Genomic DNA, 18,766 nt, shown 5'->3' on the forward strand with positions numbered 1-18,766 from the left:
CCAAAGGAAAAGAGATGGGCCAGAGTGAAGCAGCTGGGTTACAGCTTTTAGTGGGAGTGCAGCCTCACATAGGTTGGAAGCTGCTGTGAAACTCTGGGCTTCCTCAAGAGATCTACTGTGGGTTCAGCCTCTGATCTCACACAGAAGGAAGCTGATCACAGTTTTTTGACAGTTTATTCTCTGGGAGTTCAGACAACATATATCTGGGGTGCTCTCACACATCTTTCTGGTTGATGGGGACTGAATACCCAAACACATCCTGACTGCTGATGTTCCCCCACCTTTGTTCTGTATTGCAAAGCCTTTTGTCGTTCAGCACAACACCAAAAAACCAGCTTTGATTCTCTCCTGCTCAGAGGAATGGAGAGTATGAGAAAGCACACTGTCCATTCCTGCTTTGAAATCATTCCAGATAAGAATGATCTTAGCCTGGGACAAGCTAAGCAGAAAGAGCTCTGGGTTTGGGCAATACAGAGGGTGGCTGCATTGTTTGTGATCCTCTGCCCCAGGCAGCATCAGCTCTGCACACTGACTGTCCTCTGATGCAACACAAATTAAGGTAATGCTGTAAGGTTAAGAAGTGCAAAAGCTCCTGTTAATAAAGACAGGTCTGTATGTGAATTGTTACTGGGCATTTGCCAGAACAACAGGATTCCCTTGAAAAATATTTAGAAATATTGTTCTGGAATTTATACTTTTCCATAACAATGCACAGCCACATGACATTTACAGTTCCCAAAGGAAAGAGGCAGTTCTGCCTGTGGAAAGGGCACAGGTTGGAGCAGGCACAGAAGTAAAATGTCACAGTCCATCATCTGGGTGCCAGGACAATAAACTGAGAAATGCTGACCCAAAAGTGAAGTGAAAAATCAGATGAAGAGGTGGTGGGCTCACTGTGCATCCTTGGTGCCCATCAAAGGAAGGGGTGCACGTTTCCCTGGAGCTGTTTGTGGGGTCAGCAGCCACCCACAAATCAGGGCAAAAGCAGCCTGTGCTTCTCCATGCCATCTGGGTGTGGCTTTTGGCTGGGTGTGAGGAGGAGGAGAAGGGGCTTTTTGGGATGAGTGGGCACACCTAGAGCCCACTGTGTGCTGAGCAGTCCCACTCCTGCAGAAGGACCATCCTCACAGCAGAGCTGCACAATGGACAGGCATTGACTGCCACTGAAACACAGCAAAGACAGAAAAAGGGAGAGGGGACAAAAAAGGGTAGCAAAGGGTAGAGGAAAAAGAGCAATTCTCCTTGTCTCAAAGGCAGCTCTTGCTTATTCTATTTCTTGGCCTCATAAGACACTCTTCAGCAGGCAAAAAAACCCCCTTTGCTGTATCTGCATGAGGTTGTTACAAAATGGCAAACTCTTCACACAGTACTTGGTGTCAAGAGGGGATTCAAAGAATCACAAATCCATCTAAGCAGCACCATTCACATTACAAAAATAACAGCAGTGGAAACAGAACAGGCTGAGTGTTTGTGTAGCCTGGTCCTACAGCCAGCTTTTGGCCACAGCCACAGCCCACTGGTGTCAGGAGAGCCTTTTCTCATGCTCCAGTGGGCTTGGAAACATGCCCAAGGGTTGGGAAACCAGAACCTGAAGCACTGCTGGTCACAGGGGGCTGGGGGCTTTCACACCAACAAAACTGAGTTTTAGCACTCCCTTCTGTGCAGGAAAGACAACAGAGCTCTCCCTATGCCCCTGTCTTTCCAAAACACTTTATTTCAGATGTCACATCTGCTCTTAAACACAACAGTCACACAACAGGCTTGGAACCAGCAACACCAAGTTCCACCCCAGGTCTGGCTATGTGTCCACTGCTCAGGGCATGGGAGGCACATGAACAACTCTGAGCTCATCCCAAAGAGCCCTCTCTCCTCTCAGCACCTCCATGCCCGCTCCTGTGTGATGACAGGGCTTTAGCTTCTATTGGCTAATTGGGTTAACATGCATTTTTATGTTCAGACATCATTGTTTCAGCTATACCTTAATTGTAACCATGTGAGTTTCAGAGCTTTCATCAAAAAGGGATGGTGGTTTGGGTGTGTGCTTCTTTCCTGAGAGCTTAATGTAAAATTCCCTAATAGCAAGGCTATTACCCCTCAGAAACTGAGCTCTGCTCTCTTGTCAGACTAAGGAACCACACCAGGTGAGAACATGGCTCTGTGGTTTTCACTGTGAGCATAACCTTAAAGTCCAGCCCTCAGCTAATCCCCTTAATTAGTGTGGTCACAAAGAGATCAAGGAGCAGGCACAATTCTAGCTGGCAGCAGTCAAGGACAATCAACATAAGCCTCCTTTGAATTACATAAACTTTAGGTTTTGTTTTGGGAATCATTATCCTCCTATTTTAAGGTTTCTCTTAGAATACCAGAAATGAAGCATTTACAGAAGGAAAGGGTAAGCCGTTTCCTTTTTTGTTAGTTCTTTTCTTAATGTTGCTAATATAATTTGTGGATTTGCAGTGGGACTAGGATGAGAAGCAAAAAGAGAGGGGAATACCTCTAAAAAGAAAAAAAATCAAAACAAAATTATCTACTTTAAGTCTGCTTGGGTGAAAGTTGCTGATGTAAGAGGTAATAGAGCATCAGGAAAATAGAGGTACAATGCAGGTTCTGTAATTCACAAGAAAAGTTGTCCATTTTAAATGAACACCCTCATGCCAAACACTGTCTGGGTCATTTTTAATGACTCCATCTGATGTCACATTGACTGTGTCCCACTGTTTCTAAAGCAGGTAAAAAATCAGAGGAGTTCAATGTTTCTGTGAGGCAGTGGGGACATCTGACAGGGATATTTATGTCATCTGAGGGCTTTGAGACAGGAGACAGGGCTGTGTGCCTCCTGTTCTGTAGTGGCTGCTCGTGCCCATTCTCACACATGCACACATTCCATGTACATATAGCACACTAATGGGCAGAGGCAAATTCTGTCTGTCCCTTGCTGATGTCCAGCTCTCCAACTAAACAAATATGAAAGGTGGAATGACAGAGCTCTGTCTGGGCTTCGTGTGCCCAGAGCAGTGTCCTCTCAGCAGAACATGGCCCTCAGGACGTGGCACAGTGTGGCTGGCACATCACAGTCACAGTCACACACACACACACGACAGCTGGCTCTGATCAGTTCTCCCCTCCAGACATTCTGGCTACACACAAAATGGTGCCCACATGGAACAGCACAAGGACTGCAGAGACCACAACTGGATCTTGCCCTTCCTGTGATCAGAAGGGAGAGCAAAGCTCGCAGCTGCAGCCTCCCACCACCTGCAAGGGGAGTCTGTTTGTGTTCTCTGCAGGTGGAGAATGAGGCACCTCAATGAAATCACCAAGTGAGGTGGGACAGATGGAGTCTTGGAAGATTTTGCAAATTTGTGCAGTTTCCATTAAAAGAAAAATTAAACCCAAAATCTCAAATTACTTGAATCCAAAGTTTGTGATAAACACTTAGTCTGAGTTCAAAATATTTACGAACAATTTTTCAGAGATTCATCCTGAGAGATCCTTGTGCACTATGGACACTAAACCAGACCAAAATAAAAAACTCTTGAGTCTTGAGACACGGGTTTGTGGCCAGGTGAGCTGACTTCACTATCTCAAGAGCAAAGCTACAAAGGCTGCTCTACTCCATGTGGAACTAAGACAAGTAAATTACAGTTTATTTGTGTCATTATTTATTTTTGTCTGAATATATGACTTTTTAAAGACTTTTATATTCTGTGTGTGAACACTTTATTTTCAGACTGATTATGTCAAGAGAAGTGTACACAAGGCCTTATATAAAGATGACAATAAAACCACTGTGCACCAACATTTCAGTTTACCCATAAAGAAAATGTAATTCAACAGATGATATTAAAAAAAAAAAGAAGTCTGATTCACAGAATTTGTAAGAGGCTTGAAAGATACTCTTTAGGAAGGATCAGACAAGACATTTCTAATACCATTCCAAAACTAAAGCAAATTAGAAGGCATAGCAAATACCCAGGCTTGAAACAGTGCAAGTGTTTGCACAGACCTCAGCACACACAAGTTGAAACTGCTGAATTTCTGACTTGCCAGCATATGTTTCACAACTCCCAAGTGCAACACGCCTGCAACTTTCCATGGCTTCTCATCACAGCACTGGAGTTGAGTGATCTTTGGTGGTGTGTGGGAATCCCAGGAACCATCTGGAGCCACCTCCTTGGGATAACCCTCCATGTCTCACTTTTTGAGATATAATCTGCAAAGCTATCTCCAGTTAAATGTTTTGGATTTGGACTCAAAAAGATTTCTTTAACCAAGCTTGAAATAATTTTTTTAACTGAATCCCTAGGAATGGATCTTATTTACAGCATGATATTTCTTCCCTTTGTTCTTTCAGAATTAGAAAACAAACTATTGTCCTTAAAATAATATTTTTAACCGAATCCTCAGGAATGGATCTTATTTACAGCATGCTACTTCTTCCCTTTGTTCTTTCAGAATTAGAAAAACAAACTATTGTCCTTAGGAAACACAATTTTCAGCAGGGCTTGCAGCCCCCAGCCCAACTTTCCAGCTCAGGTTGCAAAGACTCAGTCTGGCTTCTCTGCACACTCAAGTCTCATCCTTGGTACCAGCCAGGAATAGTAACCATCAAATGATGATCCTGTTTTTTTCTCCTAAGTGCCAAGAGACCAAGAGCATGTCTGTGTCCTGGGAATTCTGGTATGTGCTGCCTGCAGCGTCCGTTTCTCTCTGTGCCTGCCAAGGGCACGACTTCATTGAACAGTGTGATATTCCAGACAGCACAACACTGAAAATAACACTGGCACTTACCTGAGCTGCCAGTGCCTTCTGATGCACTTCTGGATGGTTTTGGGTGGCTCTGTTTGCTGCTTGTCCGTACAGTGACCGAGGGAGGGACGGCGCTGCTGCTGTCCCCACGGATGCTCGACAGGTCCTGCATGCTGAAGCTCCGTAGCCTCTCAGACAGGGCTCCCTGTCCCTGGGGAAACAAGCACGTCAACAACACAAAGTCAGATCCAACATTTTGAGACTTTTTTCTCTCTTTCTCATTGAAATCTATCAGGACAATAGGAAGAGAAAAAATTGTGTGGTCCAGTGACCTAGAGATGACAAAAATGTGTTGCTAAAAGCATCATTCCCTCTCTTGGCTCTTCCTTTTGGAGTGGCTCTGTGGCAAACATTTCTGATTCTTCATTGCAGTGACGTGAGCACAGAGCAGCCTTGGCCATGTGTTGAATTTGCAGGCAACCCCGACAAGGAGAGAGATGAGTGAATCTGACTCCATGTTCTTAGAAGGCTGATTATATTATATTATATTATATTATATTATATTATATTATATTATATTATATTATATTATATTATATTATATTATATTATATTATCATAGAATGCTATACTAAAACTATACAAAAGGATAGAGAAAAGATGCAGACAGAAGGTTACAAAGAATGATAATGAGAACTCGTAACTCCTTCCAGAGTCCCAACACACACAGCCTAACCATGATTGGCCATTAAGTTAAAACAATTCATATGAAACCAATCAAACAATGGCCAGCTGGTAAACAATCTCCAAACACATCCCAAAGCAGCAAAACAGGAGAAGTAGATCAGATAATTCTGGTTTTCATTTTTCTCTGAGGCTTCTCAGCTTCCCAGGAGAAGAAATCCTGGTGAAGGGATTTTTCAGAAAATATGACAGTGACAGCCATGTGTAAAGGAGCAGGATGTTCCTTTATCTTTCTAGTAGGTACTTTCCTTCACTAGGAATGAGTCAAACAGATGCTTGGCTTCAGAATCACAATTAAATAGCCTGCATCAAAATAACTCCCTTTTAAATGTAAGCATCTATGGTGATATTTACCCAGCCATTCTCAGCAACACACAACATTTCCAGAGCACAGAAAATTTGCAATTTTAAAGTAATTAAAAATATTGTTAAACTCCAAGAAAAATAACAATGCTTTTTTCATGCAGCTTAATGAAGAAAACAATTAATGCAATATTTTTATTTCTTTTTACTTTAATTCTCAAGCTGACAACAAAGATATTCCTTGGTGAAAGGAATTTAACTGTAAAGGATGGGTTGGTTAAGTGTCACTTTCCATTAAAACTGCACCCCATCAAAAGGTTGACTGTAAGTATTCTGTAACCTTTATACTACACCACAGCCATGAGAAGGAACACCAGAAAAATCAATACATACAGAACTTTTGAGCTACATTAAATGACATTCAGAATATAAATTGTACAACTGATAAAAATTACATTGATGTTTTAATAATTTATTGAGGGGGAAGGATCTGAAAGATACTTCATGGCACACAGTCTTGAAAAGTACTGAAGTAAACACAGAGAGTCTGATTCTAACATTCCTTCTGCAACTGTAAATTAGGAAAAATTCAATGGCTTGTTTGACTGAGATGAAATCAGAAAGAAGGCAAATAACAGACAGTAAATATTGTCCTGTTTAACAAAAAGATAAGGTAACCTGTAGCAATTCACCCTCCACTTTCATCTAGACTTGTATTTGTCCAAGCAGCACAGCCTGACCAGTGCCACAGCACAGGGCTGGGCTGGACCAGGGCACAGCACTGCTCCCTTCTGGGCTGCAGCTTTGACATCCTGACCCAGGGTGCAGGGCAAGGCCATGGAGAGCTCACTCTGCAGCTGCTCTGGCAAAGAGAAAGGTTCAGGACTCATCCTGAACATCCACAATCAAAGCAAGTCTGGACACATTCCTGCTAAAGCTCTTGGGCAACACTGCCTGTCCCCTATGCATTGATCCACTGGGAAGGCAAAGCAATAATTTACCTACTGATTTATAAATACCACTTCAGAAATTCTGCATGCACAGTAGAGGAAAATCAGTGCCTCTATCTCATACAAATTCCTCAGCACCTCACTTTTAGGGTGTGTAAGTAGAGGGGGCATCAGGTGCTGCTACCTACAGTCACTGTGACAGTCTGCACTTTTTACATTCAAGAAAAGTGACAGACCAGTAATCTCCAACCTTTCAGCCTGAAGCTCTTTGCACAAGAAACATGAGTTCAAGCTTCCTTCTCAACTCCACATTTAGCTTTTCTGCAGACTGTTACAGAGAAGCAGCAGACTTACTTTGCTCTTTCCCACTAGCCTATTCTACTTTTGAAAGTATTTTAAATTAAACTGATGGGGCTTCTTTGCTTAAACACCAAGACATATCATGTTGCTGATTTTATAGGCATGGCAGTGGAGTCCTTAGAATTTATATTTTGCTAAACTCTCACCTCTGCCCTCACATTCTCCAGCCTGGCACAAGAGTTGATGTCTGAATTTTGGCTACTCCTGCCAGTGGCTGAGCCACTCTTGGGGTATGTTCTCACTCCAAGAGGCATCTCCAGTTAATCCTCTTGGGCCAGTTTTTTGGTTTTTTTTAAGCTACATTTACTCTGCAAATGTTTCTGGGCTGGTAACTGGAGTTGCCTTGCATGGCTGCTCAGCTGGGTGAGATCTCAGCTGCCCTGAGCTCAGTGCAGCTCTGGATGGGTTTTGGAACCTGCACTGAATTCCTGCACAGACACCAAATTCTCAGTGACTGATTCCAAGCCAATACAAGATATCCTACCCTGCAGCCTGATTGCAACAGGCAGATCTCCAGTCAGAGCAACCTGACCATTAAATAACATTTTGCTATTGCAGAATGACTGGGCCAGCAAAGCCAGAGGGTTAGCAGCTGATGAACTGTAATTTGAGTGCTGTATTCCTCCCTCACACCCAGCTCAAGTGTCAGCAGGGCTCAGGCTTTTCAGCTCCCCCCAGCTGCTCTGCTCAGCCAGCTAACCCAAATTCCATTTCATTCCAGCCAGCAATTTCTGTGTGTGGACATGAGTCAGGTTAGAGATGAGATTCATGTGTCAGACCAGCCTGGCAGGGAAGATGACACCAGCACGTTGAAAATGGAGAAGATGTGTTAATATTCTTGCAGTGCACCTTGTGATATAGCAGCAGAGAATGATCAAAGGGCCCAGGAGAGCTTTGAAACAGGGACCTGAGATGTGCCTGTCATCTATGGGTCTGTTACATCAGTGTGGAATACAGAGCCTTCAGCACAGACTGAAGCAGCTGAACTAAACAACTTTGACTTTCTCCAGGAAAGAAAGAACTAAAATTGCCTTTTCTTAATTTTTTATTTAATTTAACCTGAGTTTCTAACAGCAAAAATAAAGATGGTTTATAAAACAGGTAATAGCAAAATATTACTGTTACTGTTCCTACCATTCTATGAAGCAATTTTTCCAAATACCAGAAATGGCAAGAACAGCAAAGGCTTGGGCTGAGTGAAGGCACTGAACACCTGTGAAAACCTGCAGAGTTCCATTTCCCTTCTTTGGCCTTTGTAGGGATAGACTTGATTTATTTGCTCCTAGAATACAGTGTAACACTCACATTTCTTTCCCAGTTAGCACAATTTTAGTTGACCCCAAATAGAAATGTGTCAGAAATTACCACAGAATGGGGATGGTTTCAGAATGAAATGGAAAATATTGTTTACCAACTTTTATTTCCCTGCCATTTAAGCAGCTGGTGTAGATGAAATCACAAACATTTGAAAAGCCAGCATGGGGAGGGTTTGCAGAGCTGTGTTTTAGAAATAAAGACTTTATCCAGATGTAATGTTTATTGTTCCACAAAAATATTTCTCTTTTATTAGCAAAAGAAAATAAGTTAATAGCTTTATTTCTTGACAGAGTAAATTTAGCACAGCTCATGTTTTGGGCTGTGTTTTGTTAAAACAATCATGTGGAAGATGAAGAGCAGCTGTTTGGGGGATTTTTGTTTACTGTTGTGGCCATGGTCATGCAGATGCTCTTCCAACTGCTACAGACATGAGAGATATCCCAGGAATTTCAGCAAGGAGAGAGGATCCAGCTCCTGAAGCTATGCCTGTGCTGCAGGCCAGAGCATGTTTGCAGCACATCCCCACAGATCTGGGCTAGTTCTACCCTAGAGAGTGTGACAGCAGAAACATCGTGACAGGAGCATCGTGACAGTAACACCATCTCTGTGTCAGCAGAGAAACAGCTCAGTGTTATTACAAAGCCTCCTAAAAACTGTGGCTGGGAGGGCTCTGGGACTAAGGATGACACCACCTCTCTCTCCTCCTCACTGAGCACCAACAGTTGCCAGGATGACTGTGCTGGCAGTGTGAGACCTGTGTTTTTGGGATTTTAGAGGACACAAGCACAAAATGGTGCTGGAAAAATGAGCCTTAACTTCCCTGGGCACAAGACTCCCTGCCTGCACTCAACTTCTCATCCAGCTTCTCTTCAGACATGGAGCACCCCTGTGGACATGGCACTTCTGATTTTACAGACAGTGAGGTTTTGGGGAACACGGGTGGGAACAGATGTGTCTCTCTGTTCCCTGATCACTACAGTGCATCTGTCCCCAAATTCCTCTGATCTTGCCCATAGGTGAAGGTACAGCACAGACTGAGAGTGGAGCTCTTCAAGCTTCCTTTCCCCAGGATCTACCAACCTCACAAGTTCTCTTTTCACAGGGAAGAGCCAGGGCTCAGTGCTACTGAATAGGATAAAAGACAAATACTAAAAAGGACATGGTAATTTCCCTGCCCAGTCACTGCTATCACTTGATATCAACCTTATTTAGATTCATGACTGCACCAACAGTTTGAGGGCATTGGCCACCAAGACAAGCTGCAGAAGCTCATTTTTGATTCTAAGTGAAATTAAAGCTCCCATCCACATGGCAAAGTAATTAATCTAAAACTAATTTAAGTATTAAATTAAATTTGGTCCAAATGATAGTAGTATAGACATTGTTATCTCACCCACATCTAGCACATTCTCTCCTTTTTGCTTTAAAGACTATAACAAAACAGTATTAAAACACTGAACTTCCAGAGCCAGCAACCTGCACATTGCCTTCCTCTTCATGTTGCAGACATCACCATCATCATCCTCCAAAAACAAACATCAGCCTCTCTGGGTCCAGAGCACAAACACTGATGCAATCAGTATTTGCCTGGAAGGATCAGAAATACTTTCCAAAAGCTGACATCTGCATTGTGACAAGCACTGTAAAAGGCACTCCATCAGAAAGAGCTGGAACTGTCTTAATTTTTTTTGCCATTTTATAATCAGTCTCTGCATTCCCATTTGAACTTTTTAGAGGAAAATACATTTAGGAGTCTGGGAAAAACTGGGTTTAAGTTCAGTGGAATTATTCATTATAAATACTTCATGTATGTAGGTAGCTAAAGTACATAAAAATAAGCACATAATTTAAAAATCTGCAATTTATATAACAGTTCCATTGAATACGACCTAAATATAAACAAATAACAGTGTCTAGATTTTATCATTCCTTCAGTCTATAAATATGAAAGAATTCTGTAAACATTATTTAGGCTTCAAAACACCCCTAATACCTACAAATTCCATTTTGCAGCTGTGGAAACTATGACACAGCATGACAAATCAGGAACCCAAAACTGCCAAGTCACAAAAGAGAAGCTTTTAGTACACTCAGTGTTAATGCAGGATGGCACCTCCTGGCCTTTTGTCTCTCAGGATCAGCAGTTAATGGAGACAAGCAGTGGAACACTAAGTCACACTCAGCACACTTCCAGCACAATCCTCAATCTGTTAATGCTCTCGTCTCTTTTTCTGTGGCTGTGGTTAGCAGTTCTCCCCCACAGATGTCTGCATGCACGTTGCAGCCTCCATCCTGCCGGTGTCTGAGGGTGTAGAGCACATTCCCCAGCTGGGGCTGTGGTGCCAGCAGGATGCCCCAACCACACCTGCCAGAGATCCTCTAAAAGCTCCACTGCAACCCCAACCATCCCCACAGCACAGGGAGAGAGATCCCTTCATCCATTAGTGAGAGCACAGCAGCACACACAGCAGCAATCAGCCCAGTTCAATGAGTGTTCCATGTAAAAGCTCCCTGCCTGGAGCTGGAATTTCTTCCACTGCCAGCAGAGGACTTGGAAGGCAATTTGCTGATGAGATCAAGGACAGGCTTTTAAAGCTCAGCACGCAGCATCTACCCACTGGAAGCAGAGCAGACAGCACTTGGCCTCAGCTGAAAACAGTCCAAACTAGTCTAACAACTAGTCTAACAACCAGTCTAACAGGGAGCAGACATTAGTTAGGGGTTAGTAAAAGCACTCAGCAGATTACCTGCCCTTTTTTCTGGTCCCAATACAAGTGTAAATGGAGTAGCTGAGAGACCTAGCAAAGGGAAAAAAGAGAGCCATTGTGGCAACACACATCAAAGCTTTGAGAATAAGATCTATTTGAAGCATAAGTAATCGAGGTCAGACATGAGCATGACACTGGGCACCATGTGCAGGGACTCACATACACATAAAAAGCAGGGACACCCACCTGTGGACAGAACCTGAACACAGGTCCTCCCTTCCTCAGCTTCCCAGGAGAGATATGGAGAAACCACTCCATAACCCCAGCTGACAAGGTGTCACCTAACATGTGTTTTTAAAGATTAAAGCAAATTATAAACACAATGGGCTGCTGCTCCACTCCTAAAGCAAATTATAAACACAATGGGCTGCTACTCCACTCCTTGCACTTGATTGATGCTTCCCACTGGAGAAATCCCCAGTGTCAGGCCTAATGACTAATTTAGGCACGGATTATGTGAGGGACACGTGGCAGTCATTTTAGTGACTGACACTTCTCCTGAGCAGTACAGTGACAGTGGGGAATTGCTCACTGAGCAGGAGTTTGCACACAGAAGCTTCCTCATGTCTGGCTGCAGGCAGGCCCTGAGCAGAACCATCAGCTTTATGGGCAGAGCACAGGCATGAGTGAAGGAGTAAATTGTTTCTGCCACCAGATGAACACAAACATCCTACAAGCAATATCCTTATTTATGGCCAGGGCCTGCGTGCCATGCCTAGTCTGGAAGAGCTACCTGTTTGGAAATGTCAGACAGTAATAAAGGCTCAAAGGGAAACCAGCTGACGTTAATGTTGATGGTGGAAATGTAATTTCATCCACCCTTTTTGTTTGTGCAGTTCATTTCCTCTCCAGGGAACTCTTTGCTATTGTTTCTCCCACACTAGCCTCTCTGTATAAACTTATTTTTTGGTTCTGCTGTCCTGTGCATTCAGTGGGTGTTGTTTGCTTGTTGGAGACACCAACCAAACAGCCATGAAAGAGAACCTGGAAAGAGTTACCTGGACTGTAACTCAAACAGCACTAGCATTCTATAGATTTGTGAAAAACAGATTCTTAAGGACTTCTGAATGAAAGATGCATCACACATGACAAGAACACTTCACAAAGTACTGGAATCTGTGGCCACCATATATTTTAAGAAAGCCATTTGTTATTCCTCTTTATTGGTGTAAAATAGCTCCAAGATCTTTGATTTTGGATCCCAAATGGAAACTACTTTCAAAAGCAACAAGCTCAGCCCCTCTGAGATAACAGCAAGGTGCCCCCAGAGGCTTCTCAGAGTGTGAACTCTAAATCACTGCTGACCTCTGCAGCTCTAGGCCGTGCTACTGATGAGGGCACCTGATGTGGCCATCACAGATGTGGTGCTAAGCAGATTGGTCAGAACTGTGCTCCCATGTGTTTGCTCAGCAAAGGAGCACTCTCCCTCTGAGCATTGGGATCTAATCATTACAAAGAGGCTTTCTCAAGCATCTTAAGGGAAAGGATGCTCCCCACCCCTGCCCCCCTTTCCCTCCACTGTTCTGTCACAAAAGGCAGCATGTCTCTCCCACACAAGTATTTTTCTCCCAGTTTCCACAGTAAATAGATCTAAAATCACATGGTAAATTAGGGATCTAAATATTGATTTTTCAGGCAATTGCACTGGCTACACCAGCTGGATACTAGAAATTACTTAAATGATGCTGTTTGTCTAAAGAGGATAAAGCCTAAATCATCACCAGCATTTCCCTCCAAGTGTCCTGGTTTAAAAAACAACAAATGCACTGAAAAACCCTCTGATAAATTTCTTGGGCTAAAAGGCCTTGAGGTAATGAGGCTAAAACCCTCCAGGGGAAGGTGAGCCCAAGGGTGGAAACAGAAATGAAGAGAATGGAAATGCCAGCCCAGACAGGTGGTTTGGGAGCTGCTGAGGCTGCACTGCAGGGCATTGGTTGAGCAGGTGGGTGCACACCCTGAGCCCCCTGCCTGTGTGCCTGCCTGCTCCTCTGAGCCATACACACAGCGACTGCTGGCTCCCCACATTCCCCACCCAGCAGAGGCTCCTGGGCTGCTTCTCACACTTATTAGGCACAAATGGCCTTTTCACTGACACCAGTCATGTGTGCCTGCTCCCTGCACCTCATTCATCTGCTCCTGCCAGGGCTCTGCACCCACTGCCAGCACCACGCTGTGCCCACTCCCCTGTGCAAAAGTGGGCACGCCATGGGCACAGCACCAGCTGCTCTGCCACCTCCCCTACACCAGGGCAGGAGAGAGGCAGGGGGAGGTTCATTGTCAGAAACCTCTGCAGTACACTGGTCTGCTGGCATGGGATGTTTTCTCCAAATCTCCTTTGAAAAGCAGCGTTGAGGCTGCAACTTGGGGATGGTTAAGTGGCTGGGAGGAGGGTTTGTCTTCAGGTGGGGAAAGATGTGGGTCTGTTTAGCAGAATTGGTTTGTTCAGGGTGGGGAATAAGGATACATCCAAACAGGATCTGGGAAACTCAGGAGTGTGAAAGAGAGAGTGAGAGAGCTGGGGGAGAGTGTAAAACTGGTGATGTGTGGGTTGTAGGAAGACAGGAGGCAATAGCTGGGCAAGGATAGAGGAGCTGGGACTGGGGACATGGCAAAGCAGCAGGTGGCAGCAGGCTCAGGGTGACAGGTGAAGGATAAGGGCTGGGAGTGTGGTGGTAGCAAGGGAGAACATACAAGTGTGCTGGGGAAGGCTGGTGCTGCTTCCAAGCCACTGGAGCCTCTCCTTGCTGCAGCCATGTGTGTCCCAGCTGCTTCCACTGGATCCTGACTGGTGGCAGTGAAGAGCCCACTCTTGCCCAGGATCCATCTGATGGATGCACTGCCTGGCCAAGGCCTGCAGCAGCCCCAGGGCTGGGGCTGTAACAGCCCTGCTGCTGCTGCTCCCTTCTGCTGTGGCCCAAATGCAAGCTTTTTTTCTCTCCATCAAGGTGAGCTGGAAAGATGGTGGTGGTCAGGGCTCTTCAGGAATGGAAATGGCTGAATTAGCTGGAACTAATTGAAAACACACAAAGAGCAGCAGGATTTACTGCCTGGTCATTTAATCCTACCACTTATAACTGACCCACTTGAAGTCACCACATGTGACAGAAACACCAAGTGATGAGGACAGGATTAGAGCCCCAAATGAGATTATTCTCCTTGGTGGGGGTGTGAGCTGCTAGGGGCAGAGAAAAGATCTGTGTTGAGCACCTAGCAGGGGTAATAAACCAGATATCCAACATTCTGCTTGCCTAGTGAGCATCAAAAATAGACTCTCCAGAGAGAGAGAAAACACCCAAGTGAGCCAGCTGGGCAGACCCAGGGTGCTTGGGACACTGACAGCTCCTCAGCCTGTAAAATGAGCTGGCACAGGTTTGTGCCAGCATTAGCACAAGTGTGGCTTCAACGCAGAACAGAGCAGGGGCAGGGAGCAGGAGGAGGGGGAAGGACAAGCCTGCAGTTGGATAACTGAAACCATAGGTTTTTAAGATAAAAAAGGGAAAGGGACAGGGGATCAGAGGTAAGGAAGGTGTGGCTGTGCACAGCTTGCAGCATCTTAGCCTGCAGTAAATATACAAGCAGCAGCCTGTCACACACCAATTAAAATCAGAGAGGCAGATGCATTGTGCTGCACAAAAAAAGATGAAGCATAAACAGGATGTATTAAAAAATATGATGGACAAAAACAATGGATAAAAAAAATATGATGGATGAAAAGAATTAAAAGATGGGCCTTGCCCAAAGATCTTATCATGAAAGACAAAAGACCATGATGGATCACAGCTCAGACAGAAAGGAGAGGACAGGGCTGGGCACAGCATGAGACATGTTCTCTCTCAGGTATAGGAGCCTTTAGGTTTCAGCTAATTTACTGAAAACAGATCTGTACAGAGGCCCTTTTCACCTTTTCAACCCAGCAGCTCACTGTGTATTGCCACTATGTGAAGTTGATTTGCAAAGTCTAAAGGTCCATTTCTGCATACAAAAGCATCTTTTCCTCACCCAGTAATCCAAGTGAAACAGTAAATAATCCTCACATTCACTTGCTGGTAAAAGCCATGTTTTCCATGGAAGCTGCAGGAGCTCAGTGCTACTGAATAAATCATCATCTCTATAGGTTCCAATTGTAACACAGTCCTTTAAAGGCTGAAACCAAATGAGCTCACTTTCCCACCACACTCAACACTTATCACAGACTAGCTGGATATCCTTAAATCTTGGCATTGGCAAAACCATGATAAGCCTTAGAAATAGTGTTCTCTTTCCTCCTTCCCTGGAAACTTCTCCCTAAGGACAGCACTGCAGTCTGGTCTGGCATCTGTCTGCTCAAAGTGTTTTCCAGATAATTAGTCATTTACACTCTTCTCAGGCAGGATAATCTGGCTCAGTTATACCTTCTCAAGTGAGCAAGGAAGGGCACTGACACTTAGTTGACAGCAGCTGAAAACCGGGGCAAGAGGAGCAGCTCCTGCTGTACCACTCCTCCCTGGGGAACAGCTCCCTCCCCATCGGCAGGGACAGCGACATGGAGACACATCCACACCCCCCAGCCACATCCTGGATGCCTGAGGAGCCCCAGCTCAGCACTCCTGCACTGCAGCACACCAGGCTGGAACTCTCACCAGGCTGGAACTCTCACCAGGCTGCTCTCCCTGCCAGAACAGTGGCACATTCCCTCTCAGAAGGACAAGGGACAGGAGCTGCTTTAACCATCCCTGGATACTACACTGGGAACAGACTGGGGTGTGCTCCCATGGACAGCACAGCTCATCTGTCTGGTTCCCAAGACCAGGAAGGGATGATCTTGCTTTCCTTTCCTCTGGCCATGCTCTCACAATGCTGTTCAATCCCTTTCCTTATGCTGGCTCAGCCACTTGAGATAAGTTTGTGGGCTCAAAAGAACAAACCCCTTTCTTTTTCTTTCAGGATTAACTTTCTGATAGATAAGAGATAACCTGAGGAGTTCCAAAATGCTGGGGCACCCTGGGAGCTGGAGCACTCCCCCATTTTGGAGAAGGAGATTGGCTCACACTCTCTGTCAGATTGGCTCACACTCTCTGTTGGAGCTGCACCCTTAGGCACACAGAAACAAGCAACTTGCTGGAGGCCACAAGCCAAAGTAGTGAAGGAAAACAGGGATTCTATTTTTTCCTCATACATCCAGAGTAATTTAAATGTCAGGGCTTAGGGAAATACTTGAACAGTCATTGCTTTGTTGTAAAAATCAAACAATCTATTAAATAACAACCTCTCAATCTTATTAACAAATCCTTTTCCCCTCCCCAAAGTGTGCAAGAAAGACTCTTCTGGCCCATTTACAGGTTGCAATATCTTAACAGTTTTCTCTCAAGTTGTGTTGGCAGATGTGCAATACAATAATACCACAGGAGTCACAGAGTTGTTTTCTTCCATCACTGAAAGGGGAGTTTCATCAACCATGAAAAACAACAGCTTCCTTGTACCATGGAGACTCTTCCCTCTCTTCCCCATTGCCACTGGAGCCACATTTTAAGGCAGAGAGAGCCTTGAGAAAAGCAGCAGAAAAGTGGAACAGTGGGAAGTAAAACCGCGGTGCTGGCTGCTCATTCCAGTGAACAGCTGATGCAGACACTGTTGCAGTCCTGATGGAGGAACAGGTTGGCACTGTGGGTTTGGATTACTGTTGAGCTTCTCATGTTCAGGAGCTACCTAGACAGGAGCCAGAATTCCTTTGGGATTCACACAGTTTCTCACTGTGTCCTAAAAACAGCTCTAGCACAGACAGTCTGCAGCACCTTGTAGGAAGGGGCTCAGAGCAAAGGCAGTGCTGCAAAATTGGCATTCCCAGAGCCTATTTATGTCCCCAGTGTGACTTCTTCAGGCTTACATGGCAGCAGCAAAAGTGTTAAGTGTCCTGAAGGCATCACAAAAATGTTATTTCATTGGGCATATGATACATAGCACTGTCCTGGCTCCACGTTTATCCCAGGTTTCAGTCCAAATTTGGTTTATCTCCCAGTCCCTGGGTTAGAAGAGTCTCCCTACTGAAGAAAAACAGCTCAGGAGAAGACAGGCCTGACAATATAGTCTGCACAATGCTAGGCAGGGAAAAAGGAGACAATTTTTGGGTTTAGCATATCCTTGTGATCCCATGAGCATGGCACACCCTTTGGGCTCCCCCCTTCTGTAATACCTTGCTTTCAACAGGCTTTATAAGCTGTATGGTGTTTGGCCTCCCAAGGATGCATTTTGCATTTCTGCAGGAAGTAAGGCCAAGGCCTACTAAAGTGACGTGCCTTAGGTCATAGGAAAAGCATCTGGCAGAGGAAAATAACTTCCTTCAACTCCCATTCTCATGTTGTTCCTACTACCAATACCCTCCTTGTCCATATGTTTCCAACCATCCTTTTGGAACAGGCCTGGTAGCCAAGTCTCCAAACACACTGTGCACATTGACTCTAAGCCCATGGCCAGAAGGCAGGACCCCAAAATGCAGTTATCAAGTCCTTGCAGCTTTCATGCAGGAAAAGGAACAACAGATACAGCTATTTTCTGGGTTTGGCTCTGAGCCAGGAAGAGACTATAGGATACACCCCTTCAGATGAGACCCCTCATCCAACATCTACTCATCCTCCAAAAGCAGCTAATGGCACTTCCCATTCACTCTTACACAACATCCCAGCAGAGAATTATACACCAGTTATGTTATGTGTATGCCTTGCAGAAGAACTTTTACCCTTCATGAACTTCATCTTCTTTCCCGTCACTACACAAAATTATAGCTCACTACACAAAACACTGAGAGAACCCCTACCCCCACCATCCCTCCCCCTCCTCGCTGGGGCTGCTGCTGGCAGTGGGGGCAGAGAAGATGTCAGTGAGTCCTGAGATGTTAATGTGAATCCTGAGCTGCAGCTTTACCTTGGAAGCTGCCATGACAGCTGCCGTGGCTGCAACGTTCAGCCCCCGCTTGCCAAAGTGCACCAGGGCGTCGTAGCTCCGGTCTTTCGCCTGGATGAGGCAGTCATCGATCTCCTGCCAGAGCAGAACACAAAACAAACCATTAAAAAAGCACAAGAAGGGAAAGAAGGACAAGTTCAGGCTTATACTCCCAGTCTCAGACTCTTGGCAAAGTCAGGTCATGCTTTACAGAGGTAGATGTCCTCCGTGTCCTCCACTGTGGCTGGAAAGAAGTTCACAGCCAACATTTGCAAAGAGGAAAAGTTTGCTAGGGGGACAATAGCTCCCATTGCAGGATTGGGGAACTCTTTATTCTACAAATGGAAGATTGGGACCCAAAGCTGGGATCCTGGAACAAGAGAAATCTGCCTGAGCAACATGAACTGACAGCCATTTGCAAATTGTGCAATCCAAAGACAAATGGGATTGCCTCATATATAAAAATAGTCATATGATGACACTGGGCAGCTGAAGCTGCACTGCCCCGTGGCCAGGACAGGTGGCCTCAGAAATATCTGGGATATCTCTGCACATCACAGCAGTGCCCAGCTTCAGATGCCCATGGAGTTGGTAGGCCCAGAGCTTCGGGCCTTTGATGCTGCTCAATTTACAGTGAAACAGCTGGGGAGGTTCCTGCCC

At 45.0% G+C, this 18,766-nt stretch overlaps 1 protein-coding gene across 5 annotated transcripts in view; it reads right to left on the minus strand.

Annotated features, from left to right (window-relative positions):
* Positions 1–18,766, minus strand: part of REEP1 (receptor accessory protein 1) — a 68,054-nt gene that overhangs the window by 15,750 nt on the left and 33,538 nt on the right. For 4 of the 5 annotated variants that reach the window (XM_054514589.1, XM_054514590.1, XM_054514591.1 and 1 more), the window contains exons 5-7: positions 18,089–18,202; positions 11,171–11,221; positions 4,792–4,960 (exon numbers count right to left, since the gene is read on the minus strand). In XM_054514589.1, the coding sequence (XP_054370564.1) occupies positions 4,792–4,960; positions 11,171–11,221; positions 18,089–18,202 (334 nt within the window). The remainder of the gene's footprint in view (positions 1–4,791; positions 4,961–11,170; positions 11,222–18,088; positions 18,203–18,766) is intronic. The other variant, XM_036381810.1, reaches the window with a different exon arrangement.

Source organism: Molothrus ater, chromosome 4 (genome assembly GCF_012460135.2).
Source record: "Molothrus ater isolate BHLD 08-10-18 breed brown headed cowbird chromosome 4, BPBGC_Mater_1.1, whole genome shotgun sequence".
Taxonomy (NCBI): domain Eukaryota; kingdom Metazoa; phylum Chordata; class Aves; order Passeriformes; family Icteridae; genus Molothrus; species Molothrus ater.